Below are 13,669 nucleotides of genomic sequence, written 5' to 3'. Positions count from 1 at the left end.
GAGGGTCAGTACTGAGGGAGTGCCGCACTGTCAGAGGGTCAGTACTGAGGGAGTGCCGTACTGTCGGAGGGTCAGTACTGAGGGAGTGCCGCACTGTCAGAGGGTCAGTACTGAGGGAGTGCTGCACTGTCAGTGGTGCTGCATTTCGGATGTGATGTTAAACCGAGGCCCTCTCTGATGGGCTTGATATTTCCCCCTGGGCTGCTCCCTGACCCCCTTATGTGGTTCTATACAGTGTCTGCTGAGCCTGGCATGACTTAGTCTCTGTTGAAAGCTGAACTCTCTCTGTGAACCATCGTATCTCCTTTGTACTTATTTAGACCTGGAGATTGGTGGGAGAGATTGGGCGCGAGGAGATTTTGGGCTGATTTGCAGTGATCATTGTTTTTAATGTTCCTGACAGGGTTGAAAGAAAAGAGTGGCCGCGATTAAAGAGCAAGGAAAGGGTGAGTAAAGAGAGGTTAAACATGGTGGGTTACGGTGAAGAGAGAGGAACAGGGCAAATGGAATACACCATACAGGAGAAAACTGCCTGACGCTCCCACTGGGAAATGAGCCTTGTCAGGACTTGGGGCCACTGCTGCTGTTCAACTGGCAGCAGCCTCACAATACGGAGGTGGGGCTAACGACCGGGAGGTGGGGCTAACGACCGGGAGGTGGGGCTAACGATCGGGAGGTGGGGCTAACGACCGGGAGGTGGGGCTAACGACCGGGAGGTGGGGCTAACGATCGGGAGGTGGAGCTAACGATCGGGAGGTGGGGCTAACGACCGGGAGGTGGAGCTAACGACCGGGAGGTGGAGCTAACGACCGGGAGGTGGGGCTAACGACCGGGAGGTGGGGCTAACGATCGGGAGGTGGGGCTAACGATCGGGAGGTGGGGCTAACGACCGGGAGGTGGGGCTAATGATCGGGAGGTGGGGCTAACGATCGGGAGGTGGGGCTAACGATCGGGAGGTGGGGCTAACGATCGGGAGGTGGAGCTAACGATCGGGAGGTGGGGCTAACGGCCAGGAGGTGGAGCTAACGATCGGGAGGTGGGACTAGCGATCGAGAGGCGGGGCTGATGACCGGGAGGCGGGGCTGATGACCGGGAGGCGGGGCTGACGACCGGGAGGCGGGGCTGACGACCGGGAGGCGGGGCTGACGACCGGGAGGCGGAGCTAACGACCGGGAGGTGGAGCTAACGACCGGGAGGTGGAGCTAACGATCGGGAGGTGGAGCTAACGATCGGGAGGTGGAGCTAACGATCGGGAGGTGGAGCTAACGATCGGGAGGTGGGACTAGCGATCGGGAGGTGGGACTAGCGATCGAGAGGCGGGGCTGATGACCGGGAGGCGGGGCTGGCGACCGGGAGGCGGGGCTGGTGACCGGGAGGCGGGGCTGATGGCTGGGAGGCGGGGCTGACGGCTGGGAGGCGGGGCTGACGGCCGGGAGGCGGGGCTGACGGCCGGGAGGCGGGGCTGACGACCGGGAGGCAGGGCTGTTGACCGGGAGGCGGGGCTAACAGGCAAGAACATTCTCCAGGAGAAGTGGTTACATTAATGAGGCCAAACCATTGGCGGCCGGGCCTTCAGCTGCCTGGGCCCCTACGCTCTGGAATTCCCTCCCTAAACCTCTCCAGTTCTCTCTCCCCCTCCTTTACGACATTCCTTAAAACCGAGCTTCTGGTCACCCGTCCCTAATACCTCCTTATGTGGCCAGGTGCCAAAGTTTTGTTTGATAGTCGCTCCTGTGACGATTTACTACATTAAAGGCGCTATATAAATGCAAGCTGTTGTTGGTGTGATGGCTGCCCAAACATATGATGAAGGCAATACTGTTGTCAGGTGCTTAAAATTCCTGTCCCGTGCATAGAATTTTACTGAAGGATGCCATTCGGCCCTGTGTGCCTGTGCTAGCCCTTTGAAAGCGATATCCAGTTAGTCCCACTCTGCCCCCACTCTTTCCCCCATTGCCCTCTCAAGTATTTATCCAATTTCCCTTTTGAAAGATTGATTTGATTCAGTTGGAGGTAAGGCAGGATTGTGAGCAGCCTACGCAGCAGACAAAACTGAATGAAGTACCGGGGAATGTCCCGGCCACCTGGGAGGAGTGTTGGGACAGTGAGAGTGGAGGAGGCGAATGGGGAAGTGTTGCTTCTCGCTGCAATGTGCGTGGGAAGCAGGGTGGGCTTGGGGACTGTCATTCGACAAATACTCGCAGGAAATAAAGGTGCTGAACACAACCCGTTTCTTCCTGTTAAATAAATGTTGTATTTTCTGTTTGGCATCTAGGAAATTCCAGGTCTCGGCGATGGTGGAGGCTCTCAAGGTAAGATGTGACTGGGAGCTTGCTGTGTAATATATTAATGCTGGTGTTTACATGGTAATTCATCAATGATCCCTTCTACTCCTGAACTTTCTGGTTGGGTAGATTACAGCCACGAGAGAGCTGCAATGTTTAAAGACAGAAGCTTTCTGAATCCAACTATAGAACGAATATCACATCGATAAATCCCAACACAGGAACAGGAGGAGGCCATTCAGCCCATCGAGCCTGTTACACAGGAACAGGAGGAGGCCATTCAGCCCATCGAGCCTGTTACACAGGAACAGGAAGAGGCCATTCAGCCCATCGAGCCTGTTACACAGGAACAGGAGGAGGCCATTCAGCCCATCGAGCCTGTTACACAGGAACAGGAGGAGGCCATTCAGCCCATTGAGCCTGTTACACAGGAACAGGAGGAGGCCATTCATCACCTCTGACCTGTTCTGCTGTTCCGGAGTATCATGGCTGACCTGTATCCTCACTCGAATCTACCCGACTTGGCTCCATAACCCTTAATCCCCTGACCCAACAAAAATCTACCCATCTTGGTTTTGAAAGTTTCAATTGGTCAGCAGCTTTTTTGGGCTGGAGGAGAGTTTCAGCTTCTGCACAGATTGATCTCACCCCTTCTCCCCTCCTCTTGCCCTGCCCTACACAGGGGTAACAGCAAAATGAACCTGACTGGGGAGGCTGTCAGTGTTCTCTGGCTGTTTGGTGTCCGGTGGCTCCAGAATGTGTGTGTGTGTCAGAGTCGACACAAGAAAGGCTCCTCACTCATTACCCCCCTGTGCTCACTGACCTACACTGACTCCTCCTCCAGTCCCTACAACCCTCCCCATCTCTATAACCCCCTCCAGTCCCTACAACCCTCCCCATCTCTATAACCCCCTCCAGCCCCTACAACCCTCCCTATCTCTGTAACCTCCTCCAGTCCCTACAACCCTCCCTATCTCTGTAACCTCCTCCAGCCCCTACACCCCTCCCTATCTCTGTAACCTCCTCCAGCCCCTACAACCCTCCCTATCTCTGTAACCTCCTCCAGTCCCTACAACTCTCCCTATCTCTGTAACCTCCTCCAGCCCCTACAACCCTCCCTATCTCTGTAACCTCCTCCAGCCCCTACAACCCTCCCTATCTCTGTAACCTCCTCCAGCCCCTACAACCCTCCCTATCTCTGTAACCTCCTCCAGCCCCTACAACCCTCCCTATCTCTGTAATGTCCTCCAGCCCCTACAACCCTCCCTTATCTCTGTAATCTCCTCCATCCTCTACAGCCCTTCCTATCACTGTAACCTCCTCCAGCCCCTACAACCCTCCCTATCTCTGTAACCTCCTCCAGCCCCTACAACCCTCCCTATCTCTGTAATGTCCTCCAGCCCCTACAACCCTCCCTATCACTGTAACCTCCTCCAGCCCCTACAATCCTCCCTATCTCTGTAACCTCCTCCAGCCCCTACAACCCTCCCTATCTCTGTAATGTCCTCCATCCTCTACAGCCCTTCCTATCACTGTAACCTCCTCCAGCCCCTACAACTCTCCCTATCTCTGTAACCTCCTCCAGCCCCTACACCCCTCCCTATCTCTGTAACCTCCTCCAGTCCCTACACCCCTCCCTATCTCTGTAACCTCCTCCAGTCCCTACACCCCTCCCTATCTCTGTAACCTCCTCCAGTCCCTACAACCCTCCCTATCTCTGTAACCTCCTCCAGCCTGTATAACCCTCCAAGATCTCTGCACTCCTCCAATTCCGGCCTCTTGAGCATCCCCCGATTTCCATCGCTCCACTGGTCCAAAGGTCTGGAAATCCCTCCCTAAACCTCTCCACCTCTCTCTCTCTCCTTTTTAAGATTCTGCTTAAAACCAAACTCTTCAACTGAGCTTTTGGCTGCTTGTGCCTAATATCTCCTTGTGTGATTTAGTGGTGTATTTCTGTGTGATAATTGCTCCTGTGATGTTTTACTAGGTTAAGGTGATATATGAATGTAAGTTATTATTTTAACATGTTTATCCAGTTGGAACTGGTTAGTTTCCAGTTCTCAATATATTCCCCATCTGTCCAGTCACTAAATCCAGTTAGTGAGTGTTGGCCATCCCCAAACTGGGGCCACTAATGATCTTTCTTTACCCTCAGGGAGCCGTGATGAGCGTGTGTTGAGCTATGAGGCAGTTCTACAAATGGAAGGTGAGCAAATTTGTTGAAACTCTTTCTGAATAATGTCTTGCCGGGAGGTCGTGGTTCAAATCTCAGCCCAGAGGCTTGAGCAACATAATCAAGTTCAGCACTGCCAGTGCAGTACTGAGGGAGTGCAGCACTGTCGGAGGGTCAGTACTGAGGGAGTGCAGCACTGTCAGAGGGTCAGTACTGAGGGAGTGCAGCACTGTCAGAGGGTCAGTACTGAGGGAGTGCAGCACTGTCGGAGGGTCAGTACTGAGGGAGTGCAGCACTGTCGGAGGGTCAGTACTGAGGGAGTGCTGCACTGTCAGAGGGCCAGTACTGAGGGAGTGCCGTACTGTCAGAGGGTCAGTACTGAGGGAGTGCAGCACTGTCAGAGGGTCAGTACTGAGGGAGTGCTGCACTGTTCGAGGGTCAGTCCTGAGGGAGCGCCGCACTGTCAGAGGGTCAGTACAGTACTGCTTTGGGATGTCCTGAAGATGTGAAAGGCACTAGAGAAATTCAAGTTCTCCCTTTCTTTATTATTTACAGTGCATTATGCTCGTCCAATTATCATTTTGGGTCCCACCAAGGACAGAGTGAACGATGACTTGCTGTCCGAGTTCCCGGACAAGTTTGGATCTTGTGTTCCACGTGAGTATGTGAAGCCGAACGTTTTGGTGTGGCCTGAGGAAAGCTGGAATGTCATTGGTGCTCTTTTCGTTTCTGACTGCAGGTGATCGATGCCCCTTCAGACAGCCTCTTGATATTTGCATTATGCTTGGTCATAGCCCCACACGAGTCCACACGCACCAGAATCAGAGAGCTGGCCCTTCTACCTTGAGAACCATTACTCAGGTCATTGCGTTAATCTCTCGGAATGAATAAACAGTGTTTATTGACACCTGCGTTTGCCAAATATCAGAGGCAGGATGAGATATCAAACACCAAACAGAGCTGATTTACTCCTCAAACAGCAAACAGAGTCTATTTATCTATCAAACAACAGAGTCTATTTACTCATAAAGCAGCAAACAGAGTCTATTTATCTGTCAAACAGCAAACAGAGTCTATGAACTGCAGCAAACAGAGCTCATGGCCAAAACTGAAGTCTTCCAATAAAAGCAGGGTGATCTGTCCAGCAAAATGCAGTGAGGGTAGTGTCACGACTCACTGGGGAGAGTGCACTGTAATATCAGCCCCACTGCTCCCTGAGCCACGACAAATGTGAAAAGTTTGACCAAACCACCAGATTGCCCCAATTCTACCCAACTGTTTAATGTAGGTTAACAGAATATGAGCACCAGGTTTGTAAAGTTAATAAGTAAATAACTGTTTATTGAACAAATGGAAAAATAAAGAAATATGAACTGCTAATTTCTAACTCTATAACTTAAACTCTACCCCCTTCTTAAATCCCTATACACACACACAGACAAGACACATAGGACACACAAAAACATAGATTTTAAGGGTGGGATAAAACAGTTCAATAGCACCAATTCCAGAGTACAGGATGCGATGGGTTGATTTTGATCGATGTCTCCCTAATCCCTTTCAGTTCTTGTGGATGACATGAAGTGGTCTTCCAGCACTTTCAGTATTTAGTTCACTGGCTGAGCACTTGCCTTTCAATGTCTCTAACAATGATTTTCCCCTTTGCCTCTTGACAGGGGTTTTCAGAGAGAGAGCAGGTTATTGAGATATGAGGAGAAAAAGCCAGCTAGCTATTATTGTGGAATTACTGGAATCTTCCACACACAGGAGAGGTTTTAGGTCTTTTTCCTTTCAGGCTAGGAGCTATTCTGCTGCACTGCCCTCACACCTGGTCAGGAGCCAATTAAAACGTTGTTGCCAGGCAGCTCTCTTGGTCCAGGACTCCTTTCCGACACCATCCTGTCTTTCATGGTACACTCTGTTCCAGGACTGCAATATTGTATATATATGTCATCCTGTTCCAGTGGACATGTCTTGCAAATTGCAGCCATTGTAATTTTAATCCACAGTCCAACAGAAAGAAAAAGATATAATCCTCACGGTAGTTACACATGACAAATAATGTGCCTAAGATCAATGCCGATCACTTACAGCAGAGCAGATTCCAGGTGTAATTGCAAGGGGAGTTACCCAATCATTTTCATTCTGGCTGGGAATAGTGGGCTCACTCTATGCAGCTTATGAACCCAGTTCATTGCTCCCCCTGTTACCCAGCGTTACAGCGTGAGGGACGTTCTACTCTCTTTCCTCAGATACGACTCGGCCAAAACGTGACTACGAGGTTGACGGGCGAGATTATCACTTTGTGGCATCACGTGATCAGATGGAGACGGATATTCAGAGTCACAGGTTTATCGAGGCGGGCCAGTATAACAGCCACCTGTACGGAACCAGCGTCCAGTCCGTGCGGGAGGTGGCAGAGCAGGTAAACATGGCGGCTCATTTCGAGGCTCAGAGATGCCAGTGCTGGGGAATGGGACACGTTCCTAGATCAAGTGTCCTGGGGAGATTGGGGCAGTGAACCGGGGTGCTGGAGGGAGTACTGCCCACAGCCAGCAGTGAAGGAGGGGAGAAAGAGAAGTGATTGTGCTCCCTTAGGTTGAGAGGCTTTGTGCTTAACTTGGGCCAACCCGCCACTCCCAGAGAATTACATCTATAAAGAAAATTCAAGCCTGGCACTTGCTGATGTCCCAAAGACCACTGCTGCTCCCTGGTGCTCACTGTGTGCATTACACGAGTGCCCAGCTCTGTACAAATAGGGTACCACCTAGTTATTGACTAGTCGCTAGTAATATATGGTACTACTGGTGTTTGGTAACACATCATTAATGGCTGATGTGTTACATCGCTGGTTAGTTCAAGTGATTGGCAAAAGAACCAAAGGTGACATGAGGAAGTATTTTTTCATACGAGTGGTTAGGGTCAGGAATGCACTGCCTGAGAGTGTGGGGGAGGCAGGGTCAACTGTGTTTTCAAAAAGGGATTAGATAAAGAGCTGCAGAGCTCGGGGGGAAAGAGCAGGTGAGTGAGACTAGGTGAATTCCTGTGGCAGAGGACCAGTTCAGACATGAGGGGCCATATGGTCTCCTGTGCTGTAACCATTCTGATTCTATTTACCAATGTGTCAATTAAATCTTATGTTAATTTTCAGGATCAGGAATTATTCTATCATTTATAATTCAGTGTCATCACCTTTAATCTCTCGCTGTTTAACACCTCTGCTTCATTCTGTTCATCACTCAGACAGGGTGGATAGGGAGCAGCTGTTCCCCTTAGTTGAAGGGTCAGTCACGAGGGGACATAAGTTCAAGGTGAGGGGCAGGAGGTTTAGGGAGGGATGTGAGGAAAAACTTTTTTACCCAGAGGGTGGTGACGGTCTGGAATGTGCTGCCTAGGAGGGTGGTGGAGGTGGGTTAGCCTCACATCCTTTAAAAAGTACCTGGATGAGCACTTGGCACATCATAACATTCAAGGCTATGGGCCAAGTGCTGGTAAATGGGGTTAGGGAGGTAGGTCGGGTGTTTCTCACGTGTCGGTGCAGACTCGATGGGCCGAAGGGCCTCTTCTGCACTGTGTGATTCTGTGATTCTATTGACGTCTCTGTTTTGAGTGTTTCAGTTACTATAGTTTGCAGCCTTCATTTGTCTGGTCTTTCCTGCCCCACCTTTTCCTTCCTACTCTGTAACCCTCTCTATTTGAATGTGGATTGTTTGTACCTGTATGTCCAGCATTTTCCCCTCTCTCTGTCTGTGCCTGGTCCTTGCCAAACCCTCCCTCCTATCCGTGTGCCTGCTTCTGCCTCCTGTCTGCCCTCAGTAAAGTGAATTTCCTTTCTCCCTCACAGGGGAAACATTGTATTTTGGATGTGTCAGCGAACGCAGTGCGCAGATTACAGGCAGCGCACCTACATCCCATCGCCATTTTCATCAGACCAAAATCCCTGGAAAATATCCTGTAAGTATTCAGTTGGCTGATGTCCACATTCAAGATTCAGCTCTGGGAGCAACTGTGTTAACAGCCTGGCACAAGGTAGTCCATTCAGCCCATCACGACCTAGCTTTCAAGCCCTGTCTCTGTTTCCCCTATTCACGGTTTTCCCCCCAAACCCACCGTTGCCCACACCCTGTTTACCCCTGTCCCCGCTGTTGCCCCCATACTGTGTTTGCCCTCCCTTATCGCCACTGCTTGCTCCTATCCCAATGATACCTCCAACCTTCTGAACCCTTTACTTTCCTATAATGACATCCAACAGCATTTAACTGCTCCCAGTATCTATACTCTTCTTTCTAATGACAGTTTTCAGTTGCCTTCCTGCTGGTTTAACTCGATGCATGCTGGTCCCACTGCACTGTGCTCCCTCCCTTCCTCACATCCTCTACACTTCGAATTTAATCAGCCCAACCCTTTCCCGCGCCATTTACATTTGCAAATTAGTCTGGCTGTTCCAGCATCCCCCATTGCTGTGCCAGATCCAGTTGGACAATTTACTCTAAAGGGTCAAATCTCCTTCGCTTGAGGTCAGTATCATTGCCTCATTTTATATTTTACTGCAGTAATAGACCTCAGCCTGTGTAATGGATAGCCAACCAGGGACACTGACCTAACAGGCTGAGCAAAAAGCCAATGTCTTTGGGTATGTATCATCCAACTAACAACACAAGTGCCTGAGAGGGTAGCAGCTTCACCTCTGATCAAGAGGTTTGTGGGTTAAACTCCAACTCCAGAGATCTGAGCCCAATCATGGCTGATACACCCAGTGCAGTACTGAGTGACCGCCTCATCAGAGGGTCAGCACTGAGGGGGTGCTGCACTGTCAGAGGGTCAGTACTGAGGGAGTGCTGCACTGTCGGGAGGGTCAGCACTGAGGGAGTGCTGCACTGTCGTGGGGTCAGTACTGAGGGAGTGCCGCACTGTCGGAGGGTCAGCACTGAGGGTGTGCCGCACTGTCAGAGGGTTAATACTGAGGGAGTGCTGCACTGTCGGAGGGTCAGTACTGAGGGAGTGCTGCACTGTCAGAGGGTCAGTACTGAGGGAGCGCTGCACTGTCAGAGGGTCAGTACTGAGGGAGCGCTGCACTGTCAGACGGTCAGTACTGAGGGAGCGCTGCACTGTCAGACGGTCAGTACTGAGGGAGTGCCGCACTGTCGGAGGGTCAGTACTGAGGGAGTGCCGCACTGTCGGAGGGTCGGTACTGAGGGAGCGCCGCACTGTCGGAGGGTCGGTACTGAGGGAGTGCCGCACTGTCAGAGGGCCAGTACTGAGGGAGTGCCACACTGTCAGAGGGTCGGTACTGAGGGAGCGCCGCACTGTCGGAGGGTCGGTACTGAGGGAGTGCCGCACTGTCAGAGGGCCAGTACTGAGGGAGTGCCACACTGTCAGAGGGTCAGTACTGAGGGAGTGCCGCACTGTCAGAGGGCCAGTACTGAGGGAGTGCCACACTGTCGGAGGGTCAGCGCTGAGGGAGTTCCGCACTGTCGGAGGGTCAGTACTGAGGGAGTTCCGCACTGTCGGAGGGTCAGTACTGAGGGAGCGCTGCACTGTCAGAGGGTCAGTACTGAGGGAGCGCTGCACTGTCGGAGGGTCAGTACTGAGGGAGCGCTGCACTGTCGGAGGGTCAGTACTGAGGGAGTGCCGCACTGTCGGAGGGTCAGTACTGAGGGAATGCCGCACTGTCAGAGGGTCAGTACTGAGGGAATGCTGCATTGTCGGAGGGTCAGTACTGAGGGAGTGCTGCACTGTTGGAGGGTCAGTACTGAGGCAGGGTTGCACTGTGGGAAGTCCCAGCTTTTGGATGAATAGTTAAACTGACCCTCAATCCCTCAATAAACATCGCTGAAAAGCAGGTGATCTGGGTCATTATGACTTTGCAGTTTGTGGGATCCTACTGTGCGCAAGTTGGTTATCGCATTTTGTACAACAGTCACTACACTTCAGAAAGCATTTCAGGCACTTTGGAAGGTTATGAGGTGGTGAAAGGCGCTTTAGCAATGCAAGTTTGATGAATGGAAGTGAATTAAAATTGCCTGACTGTCTGATTGGTGGGGTTAGGTGGCTGAGCGAGCTGAGTTAGGCTGTGGACTGTGATGCTCACGTAGTGGAATGGATGAAGGGTATTTTCAGTTGCTCTGTGCTTTGTGTTACAGGGAGATTAACAAACGGCTGACAGAGGAACAGGCTCGGAAGGCCTATGAGAGGGCTGTGAAATTGGAACAGGAATTCACCGAGTGTTTCTCAGGTGTGTGACTAACCTGCCCTTGACTATGTTGCACCATGAGTTTCTTCGAAGGGTGAAGATTCTGTACCTCAGAGCCCGTGCCCCAAAAGAGTCTCAGTCAAGTACCTCAGACATGCAGAGGGTTGAGGAGTGATCTAAGTGAGGTGTTTATAACATTGCTGCCATCACTAAAGAGAAAAGTTAGGGGAGACTCGATAGAGATGTTAAAATTCTGAATGGATTGGACAGGAGAGATTTTTTCCATTAAACCAGGGGCCATCAATACAAGACAGTCACTAATAAATCCAATGGGGAATTCAGGAGAAACTTCTTTACCCAGAGAGTGGAGAGAACGTGAGACTCGCTCCTACAGGGAGTGGTTGAGGTGAATAGTGTAGATGTATTCAAAACAGGCCTTAGATGAGTTTATGAGAGGAAAGGGGATAGAAAGATATTCAGATAGGGTGAAATGAGGCAGATGGGATGGGAGGATAGTCCCATGTGGATTCGAAACCCCAGTACACACTAGTTGGGCTGAATGGTCTGTGTAATCCTATTACTTGATAGGGTCGATAGAGAGAATCTATTTCCTCTAGTTGGGTGGACGGTCCAGAACACGGGGGCAGAACCTTCAAATTGGAGCCCGGCCATTCAGGGGTGATGTCAGGAAGCATCACACAGAGGGGGGAGCGGGAATCAGGAACTCTCCTCCCCCACAAAAAGCTGTCAACGTTGGGGGTCAATTGGGAATTTCAAAGCTTTATATGGATGGATTTTTGTTGGGTATGGGGGTTAGGGAATCAGGGCTGGTAGGTGGGGTTTAAGATACAAGGTTACACTTTCCCATCTCCTGTCTCAGCCCCTGTGGGGAAGGCACATCGCCCCATCTCCCCAACCCCCTGCCCCCGAGCCAGAAATCTCCGTGCGGTTGAAAGTTTTGTACTGGGAGGTTGCTTTCTCTTTGGGTCCTGGATGGAAGAGTCTGTTGTGGCTGTTGATCTCACTCCCTAACAAGAAACTCTTGTTCCAATCCCTTGTTATGAGGTTTCTGTTCCAAACAAACCAACCTTTTGTGTTTCTCCAAAACAAAAACAGAAACAGAAATACCTGGAAAAACTCAGCAGGTCTGGCAGCATCGGCGGAGAAGACCACAGTTGACGTTTCGAGTCCTCATGACCCTTCAACAGAACTGTTCATAAGGACTCGAAACGTCAACTGTGCTCTTCTCCGCCGATGCTGCCAGACCTGCTGAGTTTTTCCAGGTATTTCTGTTTGTTTTTGTTTTGGATTTCCAGCATCCGCAGTTCTTTGCTTTTACCTTTTGTGTTTCTCCTCTCTTTTCCAGCGATCGTGGATGGTGACAGTTTCGAGGAGATCTACATCCGAGCAAAACACGTCATCGAGGAGCATTCTGGCCCTTATATCTGGGTTCCTTCCCGGGAAAGACTCTAGGATAACACCCCTACAGCCACCGACTGATCTCATCTGTGCTAATCCTGTCCCATTCTGAGCTTCTACAGCTGCTACCGCCCCTCGCAGGATCTGAACCCCCCTTTACACAAACACACACACTCTCGCACACAAACACACTCTCTCACACACAAACACACACACTCACAGATACACACACATACACACACACTCTCTCTCACACACACACACTTTTTGTTTTTTCATTCGCTCCATTTCTGGGATGGGCAGGAGGAATTTAAGAAAAAATGTTTTTTAAGAAAAAGAGGACAGCCTTGCGTGTGACCTGTATGTTTCCGCACTGTGCAAAACTCGCTTGTGCATGCTTTGTGTGTAAAGCAAGCAAATAACAAGGACCTTTGAACGAACAGATTAAAAAAAAAATCAGCCCCCAACTTGCAATGCACGATGGGGTTTTACGTGAAGCCTGAGCTGTCAATTGTACAAATCTTGGCTTGTCTCTGGGTGACTGTAAATAACTTCCTTATTTTAAAAAAAAACTCATGCAAACTGAAAAAAATACAGCGACGTCGAAAGGAAAACAACAAAAAAAAAAGAGACTTTAAGATATTGCTTTCTGTTCTCTACCCTTCCCTTCCCTTCCCGGTATCGTCTGGTATTGCTCCCTGCACTCGAAAGAGAAAAATAAAAATAAAATAAAAATAATAATTAAAAGTTAATAAATCCGAAGGTGGATGACCATGGAAGGAATGCAGCATGAAATCCAAGATGATGAAATCCTTTCAAACTACTTGGCTCGCTCGCTCACACATCCTATGGAAAACTCTTTCCATCTTCTTTGACTCTGGTTACAAGATATGGCTGTTGTCTCTCTCTCTCTCTGCCTCACCACCTTCCCTGAAAGAAAGTGGCCTTGCCTTCATCGCTGCATGGAGACTGTGATGCTCTTGGGAACATACATAGGAGCAGCAGTTAGACCAGACGGCCCCCTTGAGCCTGCTCCACCACTCAGTGAGCTCAGGGCTGAATTTCTGCTTCAACTCCACTCCTGCCCGCTCCCCATATCCCTTCCTTCCCTGAGAGATCAAAAATCTCCCCGTCTCATTCTCGCATATACTCAACAACTGAGCATCCCCAACCCTCTGGGGTAGAGAATTCCAAAGATTCACAACCGCCTGGGAGAAGAAATTTCTCCCAAAATGATTGGTCGCTTATCATGGGTCTGTGGCCCCATGTTCTAGATTCCCAGCCCAGGGGAAACAATCTCTCAATGTCTACTCTGTCAAGCCCCCTTCAGAATCTTTTATGTTTCAGTGAGGCCACCTCTCATTCAGTATAGCCCCAATTTACTCAGCCTCTTATCATTGAACAACCCCCGTCGTCCCAAAGGGAAATCATTTCTTTCAGATGCCAATTCCCTAACCGTTTCTCAGGGTTATTTCCCCCAGAAACAATTCTGGTTTTCATCAGGATTTATTTGGTCACCACCCCCACACCCCTTTTCCTTTGGTTAATTTTATTCCTTTCTGGTCCGTTCCCCTCATGTCCCATTGCACAGGGAATTTC

At 50.3% G+C, this 13,669-nt stretch overlaps 1 protein-coding gene across 4 annotated transcripts in view; it reads left to right on the top strand.

Moving 5' to 3' along the window:
* Window positions 1–13,584, top strand: part of LOC144671738 (disks large homolog 4) — a 308,940-nt gene extending 295,356 nt beyond the window's left edge. For all 4 annotated transcript variants that reach the window (XM_078533748.1, XM_078533747.1, XM_078533746.1 and 1 more), the window contains 8 exons: window positions 404–446; window positions 2,276–2,312; window positions 4,441–4,491; window positions 5,014–5,115; window positions 6,711–6,883; window positions 8,303–8,412; window positions 10,602–10,693; window positions 12,018–13,584. In XM_078533748.1, coding sequence (XP_078389874.1) covers window positions 404–446; window positions 2,276–2,312; window positions 4,441–4,491; window positions 5,014–5,115; window positions 6,711–6,883; window positions 8,303–8,412; window positions 10,602–10,693; window positions 12,018–12,124 — 715 coding nt within the window. In that variant the 3' untranslated portion in view covers window positions 12,125–13,584. The remainder of the gene's footprint in view (window positions 1–403; window positions 447–2,275; window positions 2,313–4,440; window positions 4,492–5,013; window positions 5,116–6,710; window positions 6,884–8,302; window positions 8,413–10,601; window positions 10,694–12,017) is intronic.
* The last annotated feature ends 85 nt before the right edge of the window (window positions 13,585–13,669 follow it).

The sequence above is a fragment of the Cetorhinus maximus genome, chromosome 34 (assembly GCF_964194155.1).
Source record: "Cetorhinus maximus chromosome 34, sCetMax3.hap1.1, whole genome shotgun sequence".
NCBI lineage: Eukaryota > Metazoa > Chordata > Chondrichthyes > Lamniformes > Cetorhinidae > Cetorhinus > Cetorhinus maximus.
This window is presented reverse-complemented; position numbering and strand designations above follow the sequence as displayed.